This window comes from Panthera onca, chromosome D4 (genome assembly GCF_046562875.1).
Source record: "Panthera onca isolate mPanOnc1 chromosome D4, mPanOnc1 haplotype 2, whole genome shotgun sequence".
NCBI lineage: Eukaryota > Metazoa > Chordata > Mammalia > Carnivora > Felidae > Panthera > Panthera onca.
Window position 1 is genome coordinate 9,034,106 of NC_138351.1, and position 14,672 is coordinate 9,048,777.

Consider the following 14,672-nt stretch of genomic DNA (forward strand, 5'->3'; position numbering starts at 1 on the left):
ATTGAGATTGCCCAGCTCCATTGGAGCTGTAAAGTTAACAACTTGATAAAGTTGTAAAAACTCAACTTGTACAGTTCAGAACTTCACGAAGTTCGAGTTAAGTGTGGAATGTTGAAAGATTCGAGTTGGGTCAGGAAGTTCCAAACCTGCCTGTGAACTATCTTGTTGCTTCTATAGGGAAGGAAAGCTTTAAAGCTCTCAATTCCTTTGTTGACTTCTCAGAAGACCAGAGAGAGAGAGAGAGAGAGAGAGAGAGAGAGAGAGTCAACTGGTTGGGCCAGGATTTACATGCTGATATTCATCTGAGTTCATCAGCAATTTCTCATGATGTGATCATCCCCATTCTGCCAAACATAAACACACACACACACACACACACACACATCCCATCCATGTTTAGGACACCCTTCTCATGGTATTTGCTTGAATCATTAAAGCCTTGGTCAGCACATAAGCCATCTTCAACTGCAGCCCCTGTCTGTTTCACAAAAAGGAAATCTAAGGATCAAAGAATAACATGTCTGGAATCCCATAGCTGATAGGGGTAGACTTGTGATTCAAAGCCGGGTCAGGCTGGCTCTAGACCCCATGTTGTTCTTCTCTACCATGCTGCTGCCTGTTTTCCATTTAATGCCTTTGCAACCTGGGCAAGATATATCCTTGCTTTAGTCTTAGTTTTCTCATCAACAAAATAAGCATGAGGAATTTCTTCCCAAGCCTGTTGTGAGGATAAAATTAATTACCAGTTAGGCACAGGTAGGTAGGGGTAGGTAGATGGATGGAGTGGATGGTCGGGGGGCAGATTGGCACATATTAGGTACCTAATTTTTTTCTAGTTCCATTTCCTTTCCACAAGCATGGATAGATAGATAGATAGATAGATAGATAGATAGATAGATCGTTGATAGATACATACATACATACATACATACACACACACATAGATCTGAAGCTATGTGTATTACTCAGAGAGACTGTATTTTGATTGTCTTCGACTCCAGGGCAGATTTTCCAGTATTGAGTCTATGATGATCATGTACACCATTAGACCTTCATGTTTTCGACCATATAAAAATGAGCTTAGAAGTTGAAATTCATGAGACAGATCATATAAAGGCATGTGGAGGCTTTAACAAAATTATGTTGCAAGGGGAAAAATAGCCTGTAGACAAATTTGAATGTTGAGACAAATGATTCGTGGAATTATGAAGACTCCAACAGCATTCTTTGGGTTGGAGCCAAAGTGGTAATCAGAGGCAAAGTAATTCAATGCTCTGGAAAACAGAGCCAACCAAATAGAATGTAGAAATAAGTCACTTAGAAAAAAAAATGGCAATATTAGGGAAGACGTATAATCATAATTAGACAATCATAGCTAGAGTTGTATCAAATTTGAACTAGTAGGAATGAATGAAAGGTCTTGTGAAATGGGGAGAAAGTGTTATATATACAGTTACTATCTCTGTGTAATTTATTCAAGTTAAAGGGTAAAAGGAAGTTCCAAAGAGACATCTTATTCCAACTAGGAGATAGAAACCACTTCAGAGAATTTTACAGTTCTCTATTCTTAGTGCCTATGACAGCTTAAAGATCTTCTTTCCTAGAGCAAGCAGTTCATTGGCAGAAACTGGAAAAATGTACAGTTACACACACGCGTACGTAATTTCTTCCCTACACGCGTGTATCAAAGGTCACCGCTGTGGCAGAACTGGGGAGCGGGATGAGATCGAAGCATCACTTTATCTGAATAGATTTTGTGATTCTATGTAGTGACTGACCCTGTGAGTAGCTGAGGCCCTCATATGAGCTGTCTTTTCTAGTGAAAACTTTCAACTCTTTGGCGTATCAGCTGCTAATGACCTTGGCCCCCAGGTCAGCAGGCATGCCCAGGGTCACGTGGTAAAGTTCACTGCGGATTCTGCTGCATATGCTCCCTGTGGTCACTTCCTTCAGCAGCTAAGCACCTGCCAGCACGTTGGCATCTGGCTGCTGGTCTGTATGGCGTAGATCCCTGCAGAACCATCAGGTTGTGCCGATACACAGGGGCTCTCTGGGGTCCTGGTAAACTTTTTGCATGCACGTATGATTTCAGCCAGCGTGCTGTAAAAACTTTCAGACGGAGAGGAAGCTGTATATAAAATTCAAAGTCTGTCAATGAAAACTGAAGCACATGCGCCCCTCCCCCCCAGTGACAAATCTGTCTTAGAAGACGAATTCGTGGCCACGTACTATCCCACCTCACCCCCAGTGAAGACTACAGAAGACAGAACTGAGGAAAAATATCAGTGTGTTCTGAACGGCTTAACCCGGAGGCTGTGCTTCCCCTAATAATAGGGGGCGGGGGGGGGGGGGGAAGTAAAGTTAAATGGTTTCTATTCAGGCAGATGTGGCAGGTTTTACAAAATATCTTAGATATGAATGGCAGGCAATATCAGGGGCGCCCAAAGATGTCTGCATCCCAATCCCTGGGACCTGTGAATGTGTTAGGTTACAGACGCAATTAAGGTTACTAATTAATTGACGTTAAAATGAGATTATCATGGATTATCTGGGTGGGCCCAGTGTGATCACAAAGGGTCCTTAAAAGTGGAAGGCAGGCGGGGGCGCCTGGGTGGTTCAGTCGGTTAAGTGTCCGACTTGTGATTTCAGCTCAGGTCATGATCTCACCGTTCGTGAGTTCGAGCCCTGTCGGTCTCCATGCTGACAGCACAGAGCCTGCTTGGGATTCTGTCTCCCTCTCTCTCTGCCCCTCCCCTACCCACCCCCAAAGAAATAAACTGTGGCTGGCTCTCAGAATGGAAGGGGGGCATACCACATGCCACGGGTTGTAACCAGCCTCAGGAAGCCGGAAAAGGGGGAAAAAAAACCCTAAAACACCTCTCCCTTAGAATCTGCAGAAATAAATACAATGCAGCCAACAGTTTGATTTCAGCTCAGGGAGACCCATTTTGGCATTCTGACCTCCCACGTTAGAAAATAATAAACCTGTGCTGTTTTAGCCCCTGAGTTTGTGGCATTTTGTGACAGCAGCCATAGGAAATTACTACCGTAGAAAGCTATATTCTGAGTGAAATCAGTCATGACTTAGGGGTTCTAGGCTCTTCCTTCAGTATATTATTTATTCTTACTTCCTCCTCTCCTCAACATATGTACGTCATTTCTCCGTTGATGACTCCACCCTGGAAATCGTCCTCACCGGGAACTAGTCTCCATTGGCTTTCACCAGTGGAGAACGTGACGTTGTCAGACTATCTCCTCACACCTTCACCCACTGTCCAAATTGGGGCAAGCTTCCCGTTAGGGAGACTCCCCCCACCCCATCTGAACTACTAACACGTGTCACCTTTGCCCACATCTCTTTCCTTGCGACCTTCCCTGTAATATTTTCTCATGTCCCAGACATATTCCCTTTTCCCCCACTAATTCCCACAATTAAACACCAACCTTGGTCCATCTCTGTCTCTCCGTGCAAGCCTCCAGAGAAAAAAGAGGAAAATTAGTCCTTTGACAGACTTCCATCCTTAAAAGTCGACCTCAGTGTCTTTCCTTGTGACCTGTTGATGCCCATGTGCCTGAGCTGTGCTAGCTCTTTCTGGTTCCATATCCTTCCTGTGACCAATGTCTTCACACCTTCCTTAAAGATAAAACCTTCCATTCCCTTCACTGTTTGTAACCTGGGGACCTTAAGTGGTTTACGGGCTCTTCTTCCGGCCAGGGCTCAGCCCATCATCCATTTTGGTAACTAGCATTTTACTGGAACACAGTCGCACCCTTTCACGTACCTATTGTCTGTGGCTGTGTTTGCCCTAGAGTGGCAGAGTTGAGTAGTTGCGACAGAGCCACAAAGCCTGAGGTACTTCCTGTCTGACCTTCCACTGAAAAAAAAAGTTTGCCAACCGTTGTTCTAGATCCTATATTTTCGTAATCCGATGCCACCAGAAAATCAGTTAGGCTCTTTTGGGCGTAGTAGCTTAGTTAACAGGGTGGTTTTAGACGTGGACAGCTGATATAGACGTGGACAGCTGATATCTCAATGAGCGAATAGAACATGTTTGTGTGCGATTGTGTCTGTCTACCTGTAAGTCTGGACATACTAACAGATTTTCTAGGAAGACGAGGTTTCTAGAGGGGATGCTTACCTGCCTGCCCAAGAAGATGTGGTTATGATGACTCCCTAATCCTCTCTTCCCAGGATGGGGGGGAAACTCTTCCAGCAGGGAATGTGTTCCCACGGGTGAAGTCCTCATCTCAAAACTTTCCTTCTGTCCCTGACTCCTGTCCCCCATCTCTGCTTTGTGGCCCCGCCTGGGCTCCTGCCTGTTGGCCGTCTGCACCCCGACCTCCACCGCCTTGCTTCAGTTTCCAAGTGTTAGCACACACGCCTTACCCCCCTCCCTCTGGAAAGTTGCCAGCTGCTGGATCTAACGGGTAGTGGGCTCTTCGGGGCCCGTGTGGGCTGTGTCTCCCGAGCTGTGCCCGGTTCCGGTCATGGTGCCCGTGCCCCAGGACAGGCGGCAGACCCGCTGGTCCCGTGATGAACCACTCTTCAGCCGATGGGCGGCAAGTCAGGGTCGCACCCGGGCCCTCCCTCAAGGGTCCTGCCTGTGTGTCGCCCACTTATGCTTCCCAGCCATTACCAGCCTCCTCATGAAGTTGTGGTCTCGCCCTCCCACCACAGTGGTCAGTCGGCTCTTGTCCAGGAGGGTGTGCGTCATTAGGACCCTTGTCAGGACCCGGAGGAGGTGGTTTCTGGGATAGGAGGCTTTTCTTCCTGAAACACCAGATATCCATCCTGTGTGTTCTATTAGGTTTCTCCTTCCCTATTTGTCACTCTGCTGGCAGGATTTTTTTCCTGTGTACATCAAAGGCCAGATGCTTTCTAACCCCAGAGCTCATTTTAAACCCCTTAATTTATATTCCTTCCTCCATGTATGGATCGTATACACTCTCTCTCTTTTTTTCTCTCTCTCTCTCCCCCTTTTTCTCCCCCTCCTCCCCCTTTACCCTCTCCCGCTATGTCTCAGATTCCTAAAGTGAGGGTCAGAATATGTGGTCTCCTATCCCTCACCACCACGTTTCCTACAAACGTTCCACAAATCAGTTCCTTGTTTTTAATAGCGGTAAGATTCAACCTAAGCTCTCTACTGTGCCAAATTCGTCAGTTTTCTCTGAGGCCGCACTGAAGAAGCAAATTCATTTATTTGGTATGTAGTCCACCTTTGATATCTATCGGGTGCCAAGGTAGATCCTGGGACCCATTGACGCAGAGGACAAACAACAAGGCCCCTGCCCTCACGGCCCCGGCACTCGGGTTGGGAAGTCAGATGTTAGAAGAGGGAGAAATGTAAGTGTTGGGTGTTGTAGATGCTTGGGAGGAAGCGATTCGACCCGACAGGGAAGGAGACGCTCAGATAGACCTGTCAGGAAAAGCCTCTCTGAGGAAACCATCTTGAGGAAGTGATATGGAGGTCATGATATTTGAAAGAAAGCCTATCATACACGGAGCCGTGAAAGTACTTTATAAGCTCTGAGATGTCACCTTGCCAGGCAGTGGCCCCTCCAGTGCCCTGTGCAGCAAGGGAACTTGGCAAGCTCCGTCATTTTCCCAATTGCTGGAGCTAAACCTCGACGGTAACCTCCGTACTTTTCTGGCGAACCTCCATTTTGTTCATCCAGATCCTTCCGTGTCTTCCTTCTCTTTTGTTTCTGGTTTGTGCCGGTCTAGTCTCGGCGCCTGTCATCTGTCCCCCATCTGTGACACTGTCTTCCTTATGACGACTCCCAGTCTTCTCTGCCATCATCGTTCATGTTCTGCCGTCCAGCCACCCTGACCCTGCGGCCCACTCCCAACCCCCCACCGCTGACTTCCCTTTCTGAGATGCCCATGCTTCTAAAACCATCTCAGCTGTCCTAGGTTGCTTCCTTTCGTTGACTAAACCACCTGCCCTTCCTGATATAAACAACTTCTGACCCTCACCTCCAGAAAGAGGGGATAGACTGGAACTGGCTGGCACAGTGCTTAGCACGTAGGAAGCTTCCAGGAAATGTTCGTTGACTAACGCGTGAATGCACCGATTCCGGAAATCGCGGCCTGTCTCGTGGTTTTTTCCTTAATCGCATGTGAATTCTTTCCTCACATGGGAAATGCATGTTAAAAAGCTTCCCCTTCTTCTGTATCGGGTACCAAAATCCTACCTCTCCTGACAAGATTTTTATTTTGAACCCACTCTCTCCGTTTGCCGTCACGTGCGACTTTGTTACTGATCCCAGAGACACGAGAGGCGCCAACGGTGTCCCTGAGATTACTTGTACCGTGTTCAGCACCCTGCAGGGGCACAAGCCCAGAGTATTTAGTTGGCACATGTTTATTTACGAAGGACCACAGCAGTCGTGGAAATACTGGTTGCGGTGGTGATTTTTAGCATCCTGAATAACCGAATGCATTCACTCGGGTTAAGCAGAAACATTCAGAGGGAAACCTTTACATGAAGGAAGTTGCTGTGCTTCCAGCTAAACAGCAACTTAAAAGCAGTTTCCTTGGAAGAAAAATTCCAGGTGCGTCCAGAGTTTGGTGTCAGCCACTTTGTGTGATACTGTTAATTACTAATGGCAATAATAATTTAGTGTCAGGCAGCCTTTTGAGATTTTTTTGAAAACAAATGGAATATTCACATTTCATTCGTTTGTTTACTTATTTATTTTTAAATATAGTTTATTGTCAAGTTAGCTAACATACAGAGCACGCTGTGCGCTCTGGGCTTCGGGAGTAAATTCCCATGATTCATCGCATATGTACAACACCCAGGGCTCACCCTACCAAGTGCCCTCCTCAGTGCCCATCACTCATTTTCCCCTCTTCTCCTGCCCTCAGTTTATCCTCTGTATTTAAGAGTTTCTTGGGGCGCCTGGGTGGCTCAGTCGGTTGGGTGTCCGACTTCGGCCCGGGTCACCGTCTCGTGGTTCGCGGGTTCGAGCCCCACATCAGGCTCTGGACTGACAGCTCGGAGCCTGGAGCCTGCTTCACATTCTGTGTCTCCCTCTCGCTCTCTGCCCCTCCCCCACTTGTGCTCTGTCTCTCTCTCTCAAAAATAAATAAACATAAAAAAATTTTTAAGAGTTTCTTACGGTTTGCCTCCTTCTCTGTTTGAAACTACTTTTCCCCCCTTCCATTCCCCCATGGTCTTCTGTTAAGTTTCTCAAGTTCCACATATGAGTGGAAACATATGATATCTGTCTTTTTCTGCCTGATTTATTTCACTTAGCATAATACCCTCCAGTTCCATCCACGTTGCTACAAATGGCCAGATTTCATTCTTTCTCGTTGCCAGGTAGTATTCCATTGTGTATATGAACCACATCTTCTTTATCAATTTATCAGTTGATGGACATTTGGGCTCTTTCCACAATTTGGCTATTGTTGCATGTGCCCCTAGGAATATTCACATTTTAGAGGTTATAGAGGTATGTTTAAGACTCATCCCTGCAACATATTTCCAGAATTGGATCTTAAGTGTCATTAAGCATTCATTTAAAAGATGTATAAACCTTACTGTGTTGCATCAGTTAGAAATAACTTATAAAGGATCCTTCAGCTTCGGGCATTCTGTTTTTAGTTCTAAAATATTTAAATAACACCAAAAATAGATGAAGAGGCCCATTGATTTTGTTTTTGTTGCTTAGATTCTTTAATTCAAGACATTTTACATAATCTAGACTGTGATTTTTATTTAGACTACCAAGTGATCAGGAACAACTCCCAAACCACAGTTCGGTATTGATCATTTTATATCTGTCACCCAACGGGATGTAACCATAAAGTAATGGGACGCTTTTCCCAAAGACAGATTCTCGGAGTTATGGATCCAGGAGGCCCTTGTCCCCTTCAAAGCAGTCACCTAGGAAGGCTACACGTTTGTGCCAATAATGCTGCCGTAGCTCCACATGCTGTGGAATGCCTCTTTTTAAACCGTCCCTGAACTGCTAAGGAATAACAGTAACAGGACATATTATTTTGAATATCCTGAATTGTGACAGAGGTGAATTTGCTTTTTAGTGAGTAGTCAGAAATCATCCCAGGACCTCTGGCAATCACTACAATTTGGAGCGTTATCTGCAGTCACAATTGGATGTAAAATCACAAGATGGGCTTTCTTGAACGATGCATAAACTAACTCTAGAACTCGATCGTGAAAGGAATTCCAGAGCCTTGGACCTCGGAATAAATGTAAACGCTCCCACGATAGCTACTATGAAGAATAATACATGTGTAGGTTAAGGGGGAAAAATGTGTGTGTATGTTTGCAAAATAAGGTCAGTTATATTACTTTCGTTAAGCTTTCAAACCAAGACAGAAAATAAAATCTCAGCTGAAGGTTTTTAATGGTGCCGTATTGTTTTAAGGTCTTTCTTGTTGCATTGGTAACAAACACATCCTCTCTTTCTAAAGATGGGGCCCTGCTATCAAACATCAAGTTACAAGAGAAGTCTCTGAGATTTTTTTAAAAAATGAACACTTTACACTTTGGGGTTCCCACTATGCTTTTTATTTCTATTAATGAAAGCTTTAAAGAAAGAGTTCAGCCAAGCAGCTGGACCAAGTTTCTGTCATGTCGCCTCCCCGGGGAACTTTTGGACTGCCCATGGGGGTGGAGCTGATCTGCCCTCCGTCACCAAATTTCCAAATTTATCCCACCACATCCGTCATCTGCAGGCCAGCCAGGCCCCTATTTCTTCACTGCTAAGCTGAAATAATAATGAAAAGTAAAACGAAGCACAGAAGGCAGAGAGAAATTGTCATCCTTTGCAAAGAGGCCAAGGCAGACAGCTAAATTGTGACACAGTTGAAAACTGTTCAAATTCGACAAGTTTGATTGGAAAATTAGGTGACCCGTGTAGTTAGAGATCAAAATGGTCACTGGTTTACAGTTTTAAAAAGTCCTACCGTGGCGTTTTTGCCTCAGAGTGATAGAAGGTTATTTTATTCTACCTGTTAATAACTGTTGCCCACATGACTATTGTTTTGCAGTTTGGTGATTTAAATGCTGTATCTCCTGGAAATCTGGATAAAGGTAAGAAGTGAAAATAATGTCAAGGACTTTTTTTGACTGGGAAATTCTCAGAGAAAAATGTGGTGTGTGTGGAAACGACACATAACCCTAGATGAATATGACGGCCATGTCTTTTGGAATCTGCGGTCTTTCTCCATTTCTATACCTTCTTTATGTCGGGGATATTAAGTGCCGGAATTGAATGTAAATGCAGTCACAAACTCTTCTTGACTTTGGCCTGCCGTTCAGCACAGGTAGCGAGAAATTATTTCTGACCGTTGCCAGAGTCCTGGAGAAAAGTGATAAAATTTTATTCAAGGCCCACTCAGCAGGAGAAAAGATTTCTCAGCCCGCCCCTTCTCACCAGTTCATACCTTTCACTGGAAAAAACAAGTCAGAGACAGCAGTCATGTTTACGGTAAAAAGCGAGATCAGTAGTGGGGCAGAGGAAAGGGTTCAGATGCGTAGTCTTTAGATTTTAAAACCACCTTCGCTACTCAACAGAGACAACATTGCAACTCAGCTATGTATTCCTGAAGAAACTTGGGACCTTCCAAACTGCACAGAAAAAAGGAATAGGGCTCAGGGAAAATGAGGTTGGGATAGTTAGAGCCCATGCAAGCAAAAGCCATCCTAATAAAAATACCAGCTCAGGGGCGCCAGGAGGGCTCAGTTGGTTAAGCGGCTGACTCTTGATCTCGGCTCCGGTCATGATCTCACGGTTGGTGGGTTCGAGCCCCGCATCCGGCTCTGTGCTGATGGCGCGGAGCCTGCTTGGGATTCTGCCTCTCCTTCTCTCTACCCCTCCCCTGCTTGTACACGCACTTGCCCTCTCTCAAAAATATACTAGCTCAGTTAAAAAAAAAACAAAACAAAACTCTAAAATGTTTACTAAATAAACACAGCAGAAAATACAGTCCTTTCTTCAATAAAACAAAAACAAAAAGTGAAGGTATCCTGAGGTTTCCAGGAACTGAGTTCTGGAGGCAAGGACAAAATGCACAGGCAGGGGGATACTGAACAATAGCCCTTCCAGGACAGAGCCAGAGCTGGTGGGGAAACTGAGGCAAGAGGCAGGGCTCGGGGAATCCGTACGCGAAGGACAGCACTATTCTCTGGAGCGTTCTGCACCAGGGTCTTTGTGGGTCTGGGCTTCCTCCGCCCAGGCGGGAGTTGAAACCCGTGTCCGACCTGAGGCAACCCTGAGGATGCCCCGAGCCAGGTCTTGTGACCCACGCGCGAGCGTTTTTGTCGCCGGTGCAGAAGCGTGGACGGTGTTCCTCCTCGGCCACTAAATGGCCGCCAGCCTTCTCTGTCAAGCGCTGAACTGAGACAAAGTCCTCACTGAACTTCAGTAGTCCCTAACGTTAGTTTCTGTGCACCAAACTCCTGTAACCTTGAGTGTGTTTCTAGGACGTGTCTTTGAGTCTGTACAAGAGTAGAGAATGGCTACGGAATTGCCTCCATTTGCCCTCACAATTGGAGAAAGGGCTTGCTTTTTGTGGACCGCCTTGTGGCGTTTCCCTGGGAACCCCCTCGCCCACAAGTGGGCCTAGAGAGAAATGGCCTCGGAGACTTAGGGGAGTTCAGGCCATTATCCCATCGTCGGTTCCGTGCCCCACGTGGCCGATGAAAGGGCCTTCTCCACTCTCTTTGCTCCCCTACCAGCTCAAAATGACTTCTTTCCTTTCAGTGCTGCCTCTTTTATTATCCCGATACGATTTCTCAGGCAGAGAAAAGTTGGTGGAGAGGGAGCCGGGAAGCAGTGTGATTTATCCTCACCTTGGGGTGGCCCCGGTGCTTCTTGGGATCCATCCACCCCCGGACCCCGTGCTTCTTGGAATCTGGCCACACTGGCATGAGTCGGGGCCTGGGTTTTGAATGTGAAATCTCCAAGCGTTTTTGTGGCCTTTTTCCACAATTTTTTTTCCCCTGATAACAAAAGTAATTCTCGCTCTGTATAAAAATTTCAAATAATACGGAGATGTAGGAACTATAAAAAGTGAATCTTCGTGGTCACAACCCTGAAAGACCAGTAAGAACTGAGTGTGAGTATCCTTCGAGATATTTTTTTTGTTTGTTTATATATAAGCAAGTACAAAACCAAAACGCAAATGTGTCGTACAAATGTGTTTCAATGATACCCTCTTCAGGAAGCAACTGCCTACCAAACGCATCCCTTTCCCTGCAGCTCACTAGCCCTTTGAAGGTGCTTGTTCTGACAAATTCTGTTATTATCGAATCCATTTCCCAGAGGCACAAAGAGAGCAGGAAAAAGTAGACGAACCAAGACAACCCAGGTCTCATCTGAGAGCACTTCTGTGTTTACCTCTTAACGATGCGTTACGTCCTGTCTAGTCAGTAAATCTCATCTCAGTCTTTATATATATAGATATATAGATATACTCATTTTAATCTTTTTGAGAGAGAGAAAGAGAGAGCGCATGTGCACGAGCCAGGGAAGGGCAGAGGGAGAGAGAGAGAGAGAATAGAGAATTCCCAAGCGGGCTCCATGCCTGACAAGAGGCTCGATCTCATGACTGTGATCATCACCTTGGCCAAAATCAAGAGTTGGACATTCAACCGACTGAGCCACCTGGGCGCCCCAGTCATTATATTCTTTTGCAAATCAGCAGAGGTCTCACCTACGTTCACATGCACCCAGATGAAATTTACCCCTAGTGTAGATTTCAGAGGAGACTGAGAGTGTTGTGCCTTCCGACCTTTCTTCAGTTAGCATTTCTCAGCTGGATAGATTCCCCCAAAGCCAGCATAGTGTACCGAAGTGACTACTTTAGGGTCGCTCAGATGAGGCCAACTACTTAACACAAAGACTTCAGGAAATCCTGGAGGTCTTCCTGAAAGAACTCTTAAAGGTACCAACCACAAACCAGCCAAAAGTAAGTTACTTCTGCTGTGTGTGAAAGAACAGTGGATGCCCTAAGAGAGTGTGGATACAAATGAAATCCGCTGGCCGCAAACCTACCGGCCCCGTCCCCTGAGAATCGCCCACCAGTTGCTCTCTTCACATGCCGTGGAGGAATTTCCAAAGCCCGTGTTGATTGCTGTTTCCCGGTTTGTCTTCCGGTAACGGTCTTGGTGTTGTTTGTGCAGATGAAGGCAGCGAAGTGGAAAGTGAAATGGACGAAGAACTGGACGACTCTTCGGAGCCCCAAGCCAAAAGGGAGAAAACCGAGCTGAACCAGGCGTTTCAAGTGGGTTGTATGCAGCCCGTTCTCGAGAGCGGCGTGCAGCCCAGTCTCCTGAATCCAATTCACAGCGAGCACATCGTCACAAGTAGTCAGACTATCAGACAGTGCAGCGCCACAGGAAACACCTACACTGCGGTCTAAAGAATATTAAAGCGTATTTTTCCAGCTAACATTACCCCTGTTGATATATTGGGCTTAAGGTGAAATTTTAATAAGCCTGAAGGTCGACTGTTGTCAAATTCTATCTGTGCTGAACATTACCTTTTTGGAGTTGTGAAATGGAATGGATGTATGTATTTTGCCAGGTGTTTTTTTTGTTGTTGTTGTTCTTGTTTTTTTTAACGTAAAAAAAAAATCATTTGCCTCTTAATAATAAGTTGTTCTTTTTTTTTTTCCTTTAGTTTCAGGTGTCAAGAAGGATTTTTACCACGCTTAATGCCAATGTGTTCGTTTTCTTATAATTAAAAAGTAATTTACATTTTTTTGTAGCTTAAAATATTTGATTGTTGATTGTTAGTCTTGGTGTATGATTTCATGTGTGAGTTTTTAATTAGATGCACTTCTGTGAAATATCAAAAGAAATGAATTCCTTTGATTTACACTGGAGGCATGCCCATTTGGCAGCAGATGCATTGAATTTGCTTTTGAAAGGTGCTTTTCATTGGACGGAACCACAAGACACGATTTCGGTAACTCTTTGGTACGGAGAGAGAATACAGAGCATTTTTATCATGGCGCTAGAGGGTTGGGAAGGTCATCTGTTTTTCTCCGGAGAAAAAAACCGGAGCTAGTGCATTTATCTGTTCAGAGTAAATGACAGACCTGCAAGAGATTATGCTAATATGTACATAATTTGTGTACATAATTATTAAACCCTATTAACGCAAGCTTCCGTTAAACATTGCATTTTAACCGTTATTTGCATACCGATTCCTCTGTTTAAAGACTACTGATTCTGTATTTGGGACCACTGCACAGACGCATTCTGCTGTTGAGCGGGGCTGTTATAGTTAGATACTGAAGCCGAAAAAAAAATGACTTGACTTTTTTTGTGTTTCGTTTTGTTTCGTTTTGTTTTTAAGTGTACATGCTACTTATGCTGAACTGGACATACAGGAAACCATTCCATTTGGATGACTTTCTTTTATTCCAGGTCTTTTTCCTAATAGTAGTTCCCTCTGCTGCTATTATAAAAGAAAATTTATAGAACGCAAGGAATGTAGCAACCTGCATATCGTTATTTCCTTCAAAACTATTTCCTGGTTTCTAAAGTGTGTGGATTTTAAATTGTAAACACAACCTGAGGGCAGTATAGCTGGCTCACCACACTGTTGCTTTATCCCCATTTCTGTAGGATTTGGATAGGTGGCTGGATGGACCAGTGCCATTGAAGAATGTACATCAGGGATCATCGTACCTCGGCTATTACATGGTGCCTTAAAACAGAACTGAAGTTAAGGTTTTAGTAAGGCTTATTTTGTTCATGTGAATTCCTCCGCAATCCATTTGACAAGGTGTGCCTGTCCCTTTCCGATTCCCGAAGTGAGGACAGGTTACGCGCTCTGCAAAGGAAATGTAGGGCGAACAAAGCAAAGCAAAAAGACGAAAACTCAATTCCCCTCTTGGAGTGACCGCGGACGTACTTTTTGTTCGTAGAGCTGACTATGACTCGATTACCCATCAGATTGCTTAAGGGCGTGGAACAGCGGACTAGTTTTTAATTACCAACTTGTCACGTACCATCACATGTGTTTCAGACCGTCTGTATCTAGTTCTCATGTAAGAAAGTTGACGAAATAAGCAGGGACTTATCGAAGTGCATCTTGTCAGTCTAAATGTTTGTGTCCGCGTCTTGGTGCCTGTGTGTCCCCGGCATACAACGTGCCCGCGGGCGGGAGTCAGCTGCAAAGTCAGGTGAGGTCCTAGACGGGACCCACCCCCCATCCATCCTTATGTTAATTTACGTGAAAGCCAAGGTTCTTTTAAACACTCGAGTTATTAACAACCGCCACACACAAAAAAGCAAAATCAGGCACAGCCATTCATTTTAATCGTTTTTAGAAAGCTGATCAGCAAAAATAATACATAAACACATAAAGCCCCTCCCCCCCCCCAAAAAAAAAAGGGAAAGCACACATGATTTACAGATTGTTAATGAGGCCTGTCTCAAACTCAAGATGTTTGTCTTTCCGGTTTTCCTGGGGTGGGCGAGAGGGCTTGGAAAGAGGGGGATGAGCCAGTCTGTAAAGTGAAAAATACCAAATGGCGTATCGGGTACCACGCGGTGTGTTTTCCCTCCGGTGGCCCGATTGCCTCACACTATTCACGTAACAAAGATCAACAGAGTTTCTGAAGTCAACTTGAAACGTTTCAGATGTAATTTTGTATGACTCAACTCACGCATCTCTTTGGA

At 45.0% G+C, this 14,672-nt stretch overlaps 1 protein-coding gene across 10 annotated transcripts in view; it reads left to right on the forward strand.

Annotated features, from left to right (window-relative positions):
* Nucleotides 1-13,146, forward strand: part of RFX3 (regulatory factor X3) — a 286,452-nt gene extending 273,306 nt beyond the window's left edge. For all 10 annotated transcript variants that reach the window (XM_078436058.2, XM_078436061.2, XM_078436060.2 and 7 more), the window contains 2 exons: nucleotides 9,026-9,068; nucleotides 12,162-13,146. In XM_078436058.2, coding sequence (XP_078292184.1) covers nucleotides 9,026-9,068; nucleotides 12,162-12,400 — 282 coding nt within the window. In that variant the 3' untranslated portion in view covers nucleotides 12,401-13,146. The remainder of the gene's footprint in view (nucleotides 1-9,025; nucleotides 9,069-12,161) is intronic.
* Nucleotides 13,147-14,672: the final 1,526 nt, after the last annotated feature.